Below are 16,432 nucleotides of genomic sequence, written 5' to 3' on the forward strand. Positions count from 1 at the left end.
AAAATGTTACACTGCAAAAAGTGTGTTTAGGAATTAAACACTTTTCTAAACACTATCTTGCACCATGTTTTTAAACTTGTTTAAATGCTACACATGTTTAGGAATTTGATGGGCTGTGTTTAGGAAATTTGACATTGGTGTTTAGGAATCAAACATGTTTAGAAATGTGTTTAGACATTGGTGTTTAGGAATCAAACATGTTTAGAAATGTGGTGCAAGAAAAGTGTTTTATTCCTAAAACCAATGTCAAATTCCAAAACATCATGTGTTAAATTCCTAAACACATACCCATCAAATTCCTAAACATGTGTAGCATTTAAACATGTTTAAAAACATGGTGCAAGATAGTGTTTAGAAAAGTGTTTAATTCCTAAACACACTTTTTGCAGTGCGCTGTCTGCACACCCCCATCACGTCAAGTGCCCCCGAGATGGAGCGGTTAGTAGCTATAAATCAGGGCTGGCTGCCACTATAGGGTTTAGGAATCAAGCATGTTTAGAATGTGGTGCAAGAAAAGTGTTTAATTCCTAAACACGCTTTTTGCAGTGTATTATAAATGTTAAAATGTAGGGCATAGTAGGACCTATACTCTCTAAATGAAGACCTGGGCGCAAGAAACCCTTGATTCCACTTGGCCCCTGAACATGTATAGGCCTACACTAAAGTTACGTATAGTTTCTTAGGGGTTGATAATGTGTAATACATGTTCAGGGGCCAAAACCTTATGAAAGGTTGTGAAAGGTCTGTTTTGGCCCCGGAACATGTATTAAATATTAACACTATAAATTGTTATCTGTCAAATGTTATTTTTTGTTTTTCAATTATTGTTTTATTTTTAATTCGTGTTTTGTTTTTGCAAAGAAATATAACAGAAAAATTACGGTGATTAGTTCGTATTGTTTATATCAACATGTTTTTGCAATCATCTTAATCAATCAATACATGGACTTAAAATAATGTGCGGAGTGCACCAAAGCGTAAAATGTATAGGGCTAATATAATTTGCATCGCCTGATGATCTTACGCGGTAACTCATCCGATTTGGTGCACTCCACTCACAGAGTTGTGTAAGTTTATCATTCAACGATCATGAGAAAACGTTATTACCTGTATTTTTACTTCTTTTACCCGACCAGCCAAAATCAATCGATCAATGCTACATTTTTCGAAGGGCGTGATTGATGCAGAATCTACATGCCAAAATTCGGCACTTTTTCCAAAACACCACAAATGTGCATGGGAAATGTATGAACATTTTAAAGGAATTTTCAATCAGTGAGTTTACTGGGAGCTATTCATAATAGAAATGATCCCAGTCATAGTTCTTGCTCCCATTTTGTGCCCGCAAATAAGTTACAGTTACGAGTTCTTGCACGAACTCATCAATCGCTCCTTTAAAAAAAAACTTCCTGGCCTCAGAACGCCAGTTTATTTGAAGTCTTGATAATTTTACATCATGTACAAAAACTCCTGTCCTCGACTTCTCAATATGATTTTTGAAGCAATAACTTTGCAGTCTGTGTGTCACAAACATTCGTCGAAATAGACGAGTTTCCCGTTAATTTGGCTGACAATGGTGACGTTACTGCATGGTAACCAGAATTGATACCATTTTGAGGGGGTCCATTTTGCTTCGTATCATCAGCAGCCGTAGCAGCCGACGGACTACTCTCTGACACGCTGTCGTCTGCTCCGTCTGAATCGCCACCGTTAGTCTTTATGTCTGATTGTTCTTCATTTTTATTGTCTTGATCAGGTTTTCGTTTAGCTTCTTCCTTCTTCCATTTCATCCTTCTGTTCTGAAACCATATTTTAATATGACGTTCAGTCAGGTTCAATAAGGCTGCCAGTTCGATTCTTCTTGGTCGAGAGATGTATTTATTGTAGTGAAATTCTTTTTCTAATTCCAGCAGTTGTCCTCTTGTGTATGCTGTTCTTGTGCGTTTGTTTTCATCAAAATCGGCAAAAGAAGCTCCTGTTAAGTATATAAAAAACAGAGAAAAGAAAAGGGAAAATTATTATCCGCAAATAATATGCATGATACAAGATGGTTATGAATACCAATCAAGTAATTTCCAGACTCAATTTTGGTCATTAAAAGTGCACGATGTGCTTGCATCGTGTTTCGATACCGAGTTTCTATCATGCACCTGAAATGAGCTGTCAGGATATCGGCGCCATAGAAGCGAGAAATACAAATATAAAGCGCGGAAATCATTGCCCCGTGCGGGTATTTTTTATCTTGTCTTTTTACACGTCTGCTAAAGTTGTGTTTTCACCACACCCAAGTTCATTTTTAGACGTGAATTCGCGCAAAAAATGATCCACATCTGAAGTATTCAATCACTATACTTGAATTCAAGCGATGGAACCATTTGCACAGTAACAATAGTAAACAGAGAAGCACTTTTGTATCTAAAACCGCGCACTAAAGATTTCGAAAAGTCCGCATCTGCGCGATAAAAAACGACTCAGCTAGGCGGGAAAAAGCTAATCAGTCTCGAGGGTGATTCACCCGTGTATATAGTGGTCGGGGTAGAATCCCCGGAAACCGAGGTGCGAAATTCTTGACTTGTCAAGTAGTACACTTTCAACTATATTCCTTACTAACTTTGGTGTAAAGAAGCAACAAACCTGCAGATGATGTATGAGGAGTAGAGGACATTTATCAAATCAGAGTGTCGCATTATATAAAGTAAAGTCATTTATTTTGTTCACTATTGACAGTGGCCGCACTATAGATAGAGAAGATATCACATGAGCTAACACATTCAATGCATCCATCTACTGCTGATGAGAGCGTTGATGAAGTAGTGGACGAGCGCACAGCATCGCAGCATGGATGTACTTTTCGAGCATGTGTAACTCACGCTTTTGCGATAGGACTACGTGACACACGATTCGCATAAATAGTACACAACAAAAATATTTTGTCAGCGTGATAAGGTTTTTATCTTTATGAGAGATAGCACATGAGCTAACACATTCAATGCATCCATCTACTGCTGATGAGAGCGTTGATGAAGTAGTGGACGAGCGCACATATGTACTTTTCGAGCATGTTGTAACTCACGCTTTTGCGATAGGACTACGTGACACACGATTCGCATAAATAGTACACAACAAAAATATTTTGTCAGCGTAATAAGGTTTTTATCTTTATGAGAGTTAGGGACTGATCAATATTTTCAATTTAGGCATAGAAACGACACAATAAAAGGGGAATTGGGGAAATTCTAAAATTTCGCGCAAACCTTCCTCTCTTATTTTCAGAAGAAATGTGCCTTCCCCTAAAACTGTGTCCCAAAAACGCCTCCAATCTGATCTAGTGTAGATATTGATTGCTATAATATTCAATTTATACCTATTATATAAGCCATATGACGTGAGTAGGCCGGGGACGGTAAGCCCAGTGGAGTAGTGTAATCGTGAGTAGGCCAGTCATGCCAGTGGAGTAGTGCCATATGCATTTTATCAGACGTAGGCTATATTAATCATAATAATAATACAAGACATTTATAAAGCGCTAGTATGCAAGAAAGCCTCTTAGCGCTGTTATACAAAGGATAAAAACATTATAAAAACACATGAGTGGAGTACACAAAGTATATAAACTACATTACAAAAACTACCATTACAAACTTAAAAACTACTATACCCCAAACACAAGTGACTGAAATTGCACAGGTCACAAAGCATTAAAAACATAGAATTAGATTAAGGTAGTACTTTTAAAAAACACTATGGTCCGTATACACAAAAGAGTTAGACCGGATCTAAAGTTAGACCTGGTCTAAGTGGAATTTAGTCCCAGGAGAAAGGACATTTTCCTTTACATTTGCTTAAGTTATTTTGTATTATTTTTTAACTTTGCATTTAAATCTTTAGAATTTGCTAGCTACTTTAGGAAGGAAATAGGAGTAAAGGACCATTTCCTGATGGAACTAAAATCCACTTAGACCAGGTCTAACTTTAGACCCGGTCTAACTCTTTTGTGCATACGGACCTATAGGTCCAGTGGAGTAGTGTCATAGGGGCATAGGACGCGACTAGGCCCACTGACGTAGTGTCGTAGGGACACGGGGTGGGCTCATGAATAATAGGCTATATGGTAAACCAAACTTATATAGAACATTCAAAATGTGGCCTTAATTACGACTATTAGGCGTCGTAGTTTAGTAACTTCGAAGGTTCATGATTCCAAAATCTCACCGGCCTTCGGAATTATGTACTTTAGGATAATTATGTTTAGGCCCTATTGTATTTTAATTTGTTAAATACAGTACGGCACATCTACGGCACATGAAACGCATATTTCAGTATCAGTGGTAATGAAAATCACGGAAAATATTTAAAAGCGGAACATTTGAAACATTCGGTTCCACTCCTGTTCTATATACATTTTTAGACAAATTAATCAATAACGCCTTGTTGGTTTTCTACAATACGACGGAACTAGAATGTACAAGATATTAATTCAGTCACACATGAACAAATTGGGTGTTCTTTTAACGTGGTTAACTTGCTAATATTTAACAAAACTATGAATTCCCAAGGGATTTGCTTATACATGAATATAATATAATCACAATTAAGTTTGCGTGTGTGCCAGCGACAGGCCACAACCAAATACGTATCCCACCAAATATTACAATTATGACATTGATGAAGTGCCTAGTTCATCTCCACTTAATTTTCAACCAAGAACGCACTCTCAAGTTCCTCAAAGCAAAGTGTTTTCACCGCGCTAAACAAACGTTGAATTTAAGCTTCTGTGAATTCATTATTTTACAGAGTGAATCATTGGGAATACGAGAAAACAAACATTAAGCGATCATAAAAGTTGTTTCAGAAAGTTTATTTTGTTAAACTTTCAGTATCATTTCAAGTCTTCTTCAGAAAGTGAAGCATAAGCTTTTTAAAATTGATTTCTCTTTTAATTGAAATTATAAAGTTCCCCATTTGAGCTAAACACAAACAAAGTTGTTTTATGTATATAGCGCACAATTCGTTGTTTGATTTTTTTTTTCAGAAAACCGAAATATATATATTATATTTATGCACTGCCGAAGACACGTTTTCAAAAGAATTTCGTTTCAAATTGTTTACAAGCGTGATAAGTCCATGAAAATATCAAATCTAACCTACTTTGCAATTAACTCGACCATAGGCCTAATATATTTTGGATTTGATTCATATTTTACCATAATTTTTAAAATAAATCCTGACATAAAAATTATTTTACAAACGAGAAAAGAAACGCATCTCGCCTTCATAACATAGCATAACATGACATGACAGAACAGAACAGAACAGAACAGCCCAATAATGGCCAATATTAATATCAAAACATATAGCAAAAATAATTCATGTTACTGAAACTGCATTCAGGTTGCCTGAATCATTTTTGTGCATGTTAAGTACATTACTATAATAGTTACCTATGTTGACTTTATCACAATACATCAAATCGGAAGAAAATTCTTTTTTAAAAATACAAAACTAACAATATTTTCAAGAGGTATCAATTTAATAAGTCAAGGGTTTATACATCTCTAATCCGACTTTCTCTTATTGAATGATCATTGATAGATCATAATGAATCAATATACCATTTCTACGATTGAAAAGTTTGAATAGCATATAAGGATTGGGATTCAATTTAGCTTGTCCTCCCTGGTCTTTTGTGCTATCTTCTGAAGATACCGATGTGTATATTCTATAAGGTCCCCTGAGATTTGTAGACTTAGGCGTTTACAATGGGGATTTCGTATAATAGGGTTTAATGCGACTGATCACAAAGCCGGAGTCTAGCCAAGCTATTTGACCTGGAATAAGGAGCTAAGGATCGAAAGTGTGGATCGAAAGTTGGCCCTGAAGTAAAATGACCCATTTTGATGTTTAACAAAATCAAATGTTTATCTCATGTGAATTTTGAGGGCAAAATTTCACACTTTTTATGCGGCTAAGGAAACTTTTAAGACCTCATACTCGTTATGTATGCTATATAAGTCTATATATTGTCTAGATATAAGTTTTGGTCTATTTATATGCAACAAAATTAAAGCGATAAACAATCTTCGTAGGCTATACATAAACTTATAAAGACCATTCAATACTCAAAAGCGAAAAAAAAAACTCGTTTAAAACAACAACAAACTTGGCACTTGTGCATGCCTTCGTGATTCAGATAATTGAAGCCGAACTTTGACCGGTCAAAATTCGAAGTCCCAAGTCAGAAAATGCATGAGATATGCCTCTGTTTTGGGTGATTCCCTCCTTCACAGACAGATAAATAAACAGAAAAAGCGTCGAACAAAGCTCAAACACATTTACTATTAGATACATTCTATTTATGTTTTTCTTTGATGTGTCCTGTCATGCCGCTGAAATGTGACATTTTGATATGAGAATAGTATCTTTTAATTACATTGCACTGATGAACAAATTGAACATTTGCATAATGCTTTCAGATACTGTTTTTTACAACATGATGCAATTCTGTGTTGGTAAAAACGCATTTTACGGTTCTTGTCCTGCATGCAGAACCTTCAATTGTTCTCCAAAGGAACACTTTCAAGTGTAGGTATGATATGACAGCCACCTTTCATATGATGTCATCCACAACAAGTTGGATATGCACTCTACAATTTGAATTGATTCGTCGTGGACGTACTTAATAGGACTTTCTTATTTAGTACGTCCATGGTCGTATCAACTCTGATACTGATCAATTGAATAATAATAAGGGCCCGATGCATAACAAATGCTTCATATTAAATCCTTTCATGATACGAGATCTACAATATGCAAAACATCCCTAAAGTAAAGTTTTAAACATGTTTTTTAAAAAAGGTTTCCAGTATACGAGACTTCATGATCAACATCCATACCCATATCGTATATTTAAACGGTGTTTTCATGAACAATATAGACCTTTCATCTGTTGACGTATGGGTCTTTTTGCTACAACCTTCCTGCATGTACTGCTTGTTCATCTGCTAATTGTGATGTTTTTTTTTACTACTACAGTGTATACTGATGCCAACGTTGACTGAACTACCCAATGATCTTGGAATAGTATACTAAAAGATCTTTGGAACTACCTTACCATACCATACTTGCTTTAATATCAAGCTGAATTAGCATGTGCTCCTAAAAAGGAGGGATTTACAAAAAAAACCACCAAACCTTTGAATTGTATTAATATTATGCAACATTAGACAAATGAAGATGTCAACTCAGAGGCCCATTTCTATTGAGACACCCTGTATACGCTAGATCAAAATGGCCACCTGCATCGTCACAAAAATAGCATGTTAAATATATATTAGCTTTTATTTATTTTAGCTTTATTTTTGTTGCGGTTCAAATTGATATAGCAACCATCTTCAATTTTATTAAGTGGCGAGTCATGCATGTTTACCAACTCTTCAAGGTGTTCTATGGTTCATTAGTTGCTTCTCATCGCGGGGACATCCGAAGAAAAGCCCCTTGGTTTGACCCAAAACCTAGCAACAGATAACAGGCGATATCACTATAGTCGACGGAAATAACCATTTCAAATTAACGCATAGTTATAGAAGATGGATTATGTATGCACCAGATTGGGAAGTACCGGGTGATATTCACTTGCTAAATTCACACTATAGAGAGAATTATGACGAGAAAATCTTATCATATATGTTGTGTTGCACTGCGGTACAAATCCAGTCCCACGGATCCCGTCCCACCCCGACAACACGGATGGAGGTGGCTACTTGTTTAGTCCTTCCAAAGACGCACTTTAAATAATGTGACTGGATGACAAACGACATAATGTCAACCAGACCAAGGGTTCTGTTAGACAGCTTGGTAATTCTGTGTTTTGGGGCAAAAATATGGTACAATTGCATGCCTACTGGCCCATAGGCCTATACCATCAAATCAATTTCAAAATATGCAACATGCAGTGGCGTAGCCAGGACTTTTTCGGGCGGGGGGGGGATTAGCAAGACAAATTTTGTATTTCCGAGTGGCAAACTTTTGACGAAAATGGTCAAAAATTTGCTACAAATCACAAAAAAGGCCTTTCGCAGGGGAGAGGGCAAGAGGGGGGGGGGAAGACTTCTCACAGGGGGTAGCTGCCCCAGTGGGGCAGGAAATAAGGATGCATGACGTCAGTTTAGGTATAGGTTTCTTTCAGTTCTAGTATGAGATATATTATAGGCATAACCTTCTGTATATAATTGAATTTTAAACCGCCCTCATTATTATCTTTTTATATTTCTCAAACTGATGAATAGTATTAAGTCAGTAACCTCAAGACGGCAGCTTTTGCCACATTTATTGGAAATGAGAACCTTATAACATGACCCTGGTCATTTAATCCTATCCTATCCCATTATTATACATACACACTCGCCGAATAATTGTGAGATCTATATGATGATTTGCCGAATGACTGTCGCATAAGTTCGTCTACTGAAGATAGCATAGAGCAAATGTTTTTCACATTAAATGCTAAACCTTTTGACCGCGTTATATGCGTTCAGCCGTGGCCCCTTATTCTTTTAAATTCATAATAAATGTATATCCTATATTTTCACAAAATTATTGTAGGAGAAATAACGATAAGAAATAGAGTCACGAACGTACGGTACATAATGCAAGCACTCTTTTGTTTTGCTTATTATCCGAAAAAGGAGCGCTGCCACTGTCAGCGAATTGCAAGACAGCAGCTTTATTTTGCTCGTTTTATACTGAATTACTTCTATCCAAAGATACCAAGTTCAAATCTGCATTTACATTCCATAACAACAAATAATTTGTTAACTTCGTACATGTATAAATATGCAAACATAAAGACAAGATCATCTGTGGGAAATACACGTGTGTGTTTCATCTGGTTTCTAACGGTCAGGCAGACCACGCGAATGACAAATCTTGCGCTAAAGTCACCGACACCATTAGTGCGAAAGAGTGAGATACAATAATCACTGAAAGTGTATTTTAATTATTATAAATGGTTTACTTTGATTAATTTGTGGTGTAAAACACATATGACAAAATCTCACTGGTTTAAGTGATAGCAGACAGTGAAAGTTACATGTTGATATGATGATAAAAAAGACTTCATGAGGAAAGTTTTACTTGAATTAACTTTTGGTTGAATATACGACCTCGACCTTGATTAATGTAAACTTGAAATGTAGGTCTCAATTTTGCAGATGAAATATTTTGTAGGACTGAAACAACTGGTTATTTGACATCCCACTGTTTTAAACGGTAACGATCTTGGAGCTGCAATCCAACATGGACACGCTTTTTGCATCGGTAAAGTAGTGATAGTTTTAAAAGTTTAATATTCCAACGATAAGTGCAGTCATTTTCGACCCATGGGTCATTTTCTTTATCGTCCCCATTTTAGCATCTCCAATAATCAACATGATCAAATAACCCTTAAACATAGTATTTTTTTTACCTTTTTACCCTAAAAGGGGTTTTTTTTTTACCCAAAAAGTAAATAATATAATATATGGAATTTTGAAAATAACTGAAACACATAAGCGAATATCTATGACGAAACACAAGCAAAACTATGTGAGATATGTTATAAGAAGTATTTTGTAAGAATTTTATTTGCAATATGAACACTTTATACTCCTTCCTGTGATTTTGTTTCTTGCTCCCTATTTATATGTATAAATAATTTTGACAACAAACACCATATTGTGTATACCTCTATTTGAATTTATTTACATCGATTCAATATCAATATTTCTGGCTTTGCCGGCCGGCGGTAAGTAAAACGTTTTCACTTTGCATATTGATCAGCGCTAATATATTTGTTTTATTAATAAACCTATGGGGATGAATTACATAATCTGACTAAATTATGCAATATTGCCCTAAATTAAAATAAAAAGCAGGGGTATGTGGAAACTATCAATATTTCTACAAGTTTCTGGTTTTTTTTAAATTATTATTTTGATGTCACAACAGACTATAGCCCAACAAATAGCAGACTAAATTTAAGTTTTGTGCTCAAAATATTGATTTGTCGCGACTATATAAACCTCAAGGGAAATAGAATGTATCCCAATCAGTTATTATACGAGTAGTATTCTAAAATGACCAGTCAACCGCAATTTAGTGATATTGAGTTAATATTATTTTGTTAGCTAAAGAGGCATGAAATAAGTTGGGTTTACCCATAGACAGCTAGTAGAGAGTGGTTTACCGTGATGGGGAAAGTTGATTGCGTTAAAAAAAAAGGCGGCAACAGGCTTTTCACAAGGGTATGGGGGATGTAAAATGTGTGGGGGAAGAGATGATCAGAAAATTTGCCTAAAATTTTTGCATTTTTGCCCAAAACATTTTTAGATTTATTTGTGTGTGATATTTTAGTTCTGATCAGTGCTGATGAACAAAAATAAATTTCAGAGTTATTGAGCCCAAAATGAAGGTGAACTTTGGTATTTGATGGGCCAGTGTACATGCAATTTTACCCTATCATTTTGCGAGCTATATAAAAGGAAGTTATGCAATTATTGCTTTTCTTTTCTTCTGTTGTGATTTTTAGGGCCGGGGAACGTCCCCCATGTAAAAAATTCTTCCTATGGCAACCGCGGGAAGCCCAAGTTTTGGGGAGGGGAAATTAATTCCCCCATGTCCCCCCGTGGTGTCGTCACTGGAGATAACTTGGATCATCTTCGTATCTATCGAAGCTCAACTTAAACAGCTTAAACGATTTTTTAAAATTCAAATGTTAAAGCCTTAATGTACGATCTTTTTTTCAGAATATACCTTTATTTTTTTCAAAACCGATTTTTTGGCATGTTCCAACTATATGAGAAAAACTGTCAAATTCGCCCTATATATTTGTAGTAAAACGGGATGATTTTCATCATAATATTCAGATTATGATAATATGTCGGAACTATCGCAAATCTTAGTCTCCTACGAAGCCAGTTTGGTTACGTACCCTCCACATGCAATGAGTGGAGGGAGCGTTACCAAACTGTTTGTGTAGGCGACTAACTCTGAGGCCGCACTCGGCGAGATATTTTGAGTGATAGAGGTGAAGTTTATAATGTTGCTTCTTTGCAAATTTCCAATGTTTTACGCGTCCAAACGTATTGGGAACTTTCATAATGATTGCATATTAACTATTTTTATCATTTTGGGAGAAAAAGAGAAAACTGTAAAAATTTAAAAAGATCGTACATTAAGGCTTTAATAAGTCAACTTATAAACAAATCAAGGAAAGGTCATCTTATAGATGAAAACGTGAAATACTTTAAATAGCTTTAAAATCATTTATTGGATTATCGAAAAGCTTAACGTGTCTTAATGACCTGACTTTTGCTTAGTCCTTAAGATATATGGCGCTTGTGACTTAAATGAAGAAACACCGAACAAGGCCAATGAGTTGGGCTCAATGTTGTGGGCGGTAAAGCTGTAAAGGTGAATCGGCGATGCATGGAAATGAAATAACGAAGTTGGACATGAAATGTGATTTATTTCTGACAAAGATATCATAATTAAAGAATGTTGTTAATGTGGTTCAAAATAATCAACTGAATTACTGAATGTTGTCTTTAAAATTTTGACGTTCTTGGGTAATGAATGCTAGAATACAATAAATCACAGGAAGTGACATTTGAGAATAAGAAGACAAAAGTGCCCTATATATTTAAATCATAAAAGTGACGTATTTGAAATTGGAATGTGTTTTAAAATGTATGTATAACAAATTGGATGGTCATTAACATGCGGTATTGCTTTAATTCAGGATATCCTTAGTTTGCACAAACATTTCTGCACAAAGTTTCTGAGGAGTGAGGGCTACGGCCCTTACGAAACAGTTCTGTAAAACTAATGTAGCAGGGTAATCTAAGTTTTATCATGTATTTAGCTCCCTTCTTGGTTGAGCAACCTTTCTTGGATTATTATCCTTAGTTTGTGTTTATTTGTATAACTCAAATCATGCAAACCATTGACGAAAACTTTAACATTTATAACATTTAATAATTTAAATGTCAAGTTTCTGCGTATCTGCAGGTCTTGCGGATCCAGTTTTAAGGTGAAGTAAGTTTTTCTTCATATTTCGACGCATATATTTTTACCACAAGACATATTAAGTGGAAATTAATATTATTAATGTATTATTATTATTATTATTATTAAATTGCATTATTTGAATATACTTTTCACGTTATTATGGTATGAGCTATTCCAGTTTCGATCCATACACCCTCTATATGGAAAACATGACATTTTAAGGTTAAAATACCTGGGTGACTTCATTTGAAATATTAAACCTCTGTGCGGAAGATTAAGGTTATGTCTTCCATAGGGGTGTATAGATTTCAACTGGAATAGCCCAATGTTAATTTTCAAAAAGCAAGATCCTAAAACCTTTGACTTAGGCCCCACTTAGGCCTACCGACAGCGTCAACTTTAAGTATGCCCCCCCCCCACAAAAGAAAGAAAGAAAGAAAGAAAGAAAGAAAGAAAGAAAGAAAGAAAGAAAGAAAGAAAGAAAGAAAGAAAGAAAGAAAGAAAGAAAGAAAGGAAGGAAGGAAGGAAGGAAGGAAGGAAGGAAAGAAGGAAGAAAGAAAGAAAATACACAGTTCGTTCATTGACAGCACGGACATACCCATGTTTCTGTCATGAAAATTGTTCAAAATAGGGCGATTTTGACCCAAAACAGTTCAGTTTCTGTGATCTTTTTGTCCTGACTGAGGGAGGGGTGGGGTTGAGAGAGTCAAGGCAAATCCCCCCCGTGATGCTACCACTGGCAATTATATCAAATATGATATTTTATGTTGTGTTCATGTTCATCACTTACGTCCAGCAATTGCCATAGATACTCCGAATCAGAACACAATGGGCTACGGGATTCCCATTTTTGAACCATTTTATGATGGGGCAAAGAAATCGTTTCTTATAATTGAAGACCGAATTAAAATACTATTTTGTGTATGACGTCCTGTCAACTAAACCAAAAATGCTGTACTGCGCAGATCAGCAACCAATCACGCCGCGCCTTGCGTCAGATGCAAAGTCTTTTTAATACGGTCTTCAATTATAGTGGGAATTCCCAATGCTTTCCATCTGGTGAGCCATAAACCTAGTAATAAAGAAGACATGGGAATTGTTTTAAAAGTTTTTACTCACATTATGGTTTGGGAGTTCCCAATTCACAATTTTGTATTTGTCTTCTTTTAAGGGATGTGATTATAGTTTCCCACTCCATCCAGAACATAAAACTTTTTGCTGAATGTATATTCACAAAATTCATGAGAAATTCAACCTTTCCAACACATAAAATAGATCTCCCACCTCTCATATAATTATGACACGACATGGTCAAAGAAAGATAATTATTCCTCTTAAAAGTATTTTTACGGTAAACATCTTTCGCAAGCACCAGATAAATACTCCAGCATTTACAAGAACATACAAAACATAAAATCCAATTGTGTTGCATCTTTTGTTGCTCACTTTACAATCTACATAATAGCTTTATGAGGTTTTCATATCTTGCCGAATTCTAGACTGCCTTTATTTGGGGGACTATCTCCGTAAGAAATCGACAATACATTTAAAGAAGGCGATTTAAAGTCTAATTGTATCATCAGAAACACAATAGGGAAATCCCAGGGGAGGTGAGCACAGGGCCACCGCATCTGTTATTTAAAACCGTGATGAATACAAAATTTATCGGAAAATTGAGCCTAATAATATACATGCGCCTGGTTTAACTTGTACTATTTTCATAGCATTCTCTAAAAGTGACATAGAAATCGAAAACAATATTTTGCAATGTAAACGAATACAAAATTTATCGGAAAATAATAAACATGCGCCTGGTTTAACTTACAGGCCTATACAATTATTTTCATAATTTAGTATTATCTAAAGTGACACAGAAATCGAAAATAATATTTTGCAATATGTAAAAATGATAAGGGATTATAGCGCAAACTAATTTTGAGTATTGGGTGTCATTAAAACAATTGGAAGCATTATTTTTGCTCAAAAACAAACATGACACTATAACTGATTTTTATAAAAAATTTAAAAGATTTTGTTTGTGTTTACAGTTAATTTTGAATACCGGTATTTCAAAACAATTTATGCCTGCTTGTGAACTTATTCATTATATTTTTTTCATAATTGCACACAATACTTAGCATTGTGGTGTTTGTGCAACGGAATGGCTCGGCTGCTGTGCCGAGAACAAGACGCAGAGCATCCCTGCTATCTCTTCGTCGGCAATATCGATAGGGGACAAGTGCAGCTCGGTCAATGCAGTTGTACAAAATTGTACAAGGATGTCCTAAGTTTTAAGTTAATTAATAAATTTGTTATAGTCGATGCAGCACATTGCCAGATTGGTTCATCTATCGAAAACCAAGGATATCTGGCAAATTATCATTAGTACATAAAAACAACAAAATAAAGTTCGGGTTAAGGGAGTTCCTTCAATCAAACGCCTGACCAATTCAAATATAATTTCATGATTTATGACCCATAATAATCTAGAATTTACATGTGATATGTATTCTTCACCACTAGAGCAAAACATTATTATACCTGGATGAACACATAAAAACATATTCTAAGACATAGACAAACAAGTTGGAGTAAAATACAAATTTGAGGTAGGCCTGTCTATAAACATGATGATACCAATAATGACACAACTGCGTGAATTCTATAGTTGCCAATAAAAATTAAGATTAAGGGCCAATGCTGGGTCGGAATAATTAGCATCAAAACAATACACGTCGTCTTGGTATAACAAAACAAAACAAGGTAAACATTTTGAGCTTTAACGATAAAATTCGACTGATTCCGTACATCTCATAAATAGATTTTTTTGGTCAAATTGCATGCCAGATTTAATATCATTTAATACCACAACGGCTGACAACACGGCAATCTGTAACCACTAAAAGTAACGTGTCGGTATACTATTTTTAATGAGTAACGTATGATAGACTCTTGAAATTAACTCTATGTATTTTAACAGCAAGACTAGATGAGCAATTTAATCAAACTGACAAAAAAGATCAAGGATCAAGGGCCTGAAACTAATATCATGATCATCACGATGGTTTCAATGGCCAGGGTAAATGGTGTCGATGTTACGGAACAACACGGAAATGATAGCCGCAAATTGCAACATTAAGCTATCAAAACGAATTTTGGACATCAGTTGATTGTGGCTAAAACCTTATCATGGGATATTGAAGCAGGAAATGTATTTGGTCACTGGAGATGGTCATAAAATTAAAATTGATTCAACATATAGTATTCCCTTCATATTATATTAAAGACCAATCCCAATTGATTTAACAATAAAACAATCCAAATATACTTAATATACATGTATAAAAGGACTTTTGTTAGTCTAATCAGAGAAGATGAGAATAGTCTCATATCTGATCTAACCATCAGATGCAAAAGCTATAAAAAAAAAAGGGAACACCGAAGAAGAAATAAGTGCATTATTATTGGTAATACCACTAGGGGCAAAGTTTGAAAGGGGTTCTAAATCGAAACTCTTGGCAATAAAAAGAATTTACATGCAACTCATCACTATACTAACTGGATGGCAACTTTTCGATGATAAGTTGCTTGCAATTTACTTCTTTGTCATGTTTGTGGATTTCTGTTACGTTTCATTTTAAAATGTATATTTTGATTTGGAACTACGTATTTCAATTGCAAAAGTGACGAGCTCTCTGTTGGCAATATCTTGAATTGTCTAATGCTTTTATGGAGATATTGAAAATCTGTTATTCTTTATTCTTTATGGATACATAATCGACATTCTTATTCGTAATAGTTTATGTCTACCCGCAGGTATACATGTAGGCTTATACAATAACTATCTGAGCATTTACCTGGCCAGTTTGCCTTCCACATGTGTGCATGCGATTTGGTGGTTTTCATCCAGGGAAAAGGTAAATCTTTCCCCTCATCATCCTCAAGTTTTGGTTTAATATCCTGTGCTGTACACGCCCCATTCATGCCATTCAGATGATGTCCCATACTTTGTTGATGATGCAGATGTCTTGAATGCGGATGGTGTGGGAGACCTGTTCCTGTAACCATGCCCGCACTAACCACACCAGCAGAGCCGCATTGTGGCATGGACACTGCCGCAGATACCTGAGCACACGAAGGGCTGCACATGCTTCCTGCACCTTCCTGTGGTAATGTCATGTTGGCAAGTGCCATCATGTTAACGTTCGAATGCATTCTTGTATATTGTCCTGCTGTAAGCCCAACGTCTTCCAGTCTGGATTCAACAACTGCCATAGGGGATCCACCGTATCCATTCTGGTGTTGAGCTGCTGCCGCTGCCGCCGCCGCCTTTTCCGCATAGATACAAGCCGGCGGGGGTGGGCTGTAGTTACCGGGGCTCCCTCGG

The 16,432-nt window shown here is 35.7% G+C and overlaps 1 protein-coding gene across 1 annotated transcript; it reads right to left on the minus strand.

Annotated features, from left to right (window-relative positions):
- Positions 1–554: 554 nt before the first annotated feature.
- Positions 555–16,432, minus strand: LOC140160591 (uncharacterized). Its single transcript, XM_072183832.1, has 2 exons — positions 15,903–16,432; positions 555–1,975 (listed from the first exon to the last, which is right to left on the minus strand). The coding sequence occupies exons 1-2, from the start codon at positions 16,318–16,320 to the stop codon at positions 1,485–1,487; spliced, it is 909 nt and encodes a 302-aa protein (XP_072039933.1). The 5' UTR covers positions 16,321–16,432; the 3' UTR covers positions 555–1,484.

The sequence above is a fragment of the Amphiura filiformis genome, chromosome 9 (genome assembly GCF_039555335.1).
Source record: "Amphiura filiformis chromosome 9, Afil_fr2py, whole genome shotgun sequence".
Taxonomy (NCBI): Eukaryota; Metazoa; Echinodermata; class Ophiuroidea; order Amphilepidida; family Amphiuridae; genus Amphiura; species Amphiura filiformis.

Bases quoted from the DNA above. Each gene is read 5' to 3' on its own strand.
- LOC140160591 (XM_072183832.1), bottom strand. From the start codon at position 16,320: ATGGCAGTTGTTGAATCCAGACTGGAAGACGTTGGGCTTACAGCAGGA. The intron at 1,976-15,902 runs GTAAATGCTCAG...TATACTTAACAG, and splicing joins GTGGAAGGCAAACTGGCCAG to GAGCTTCTTTTGCCGATTTT.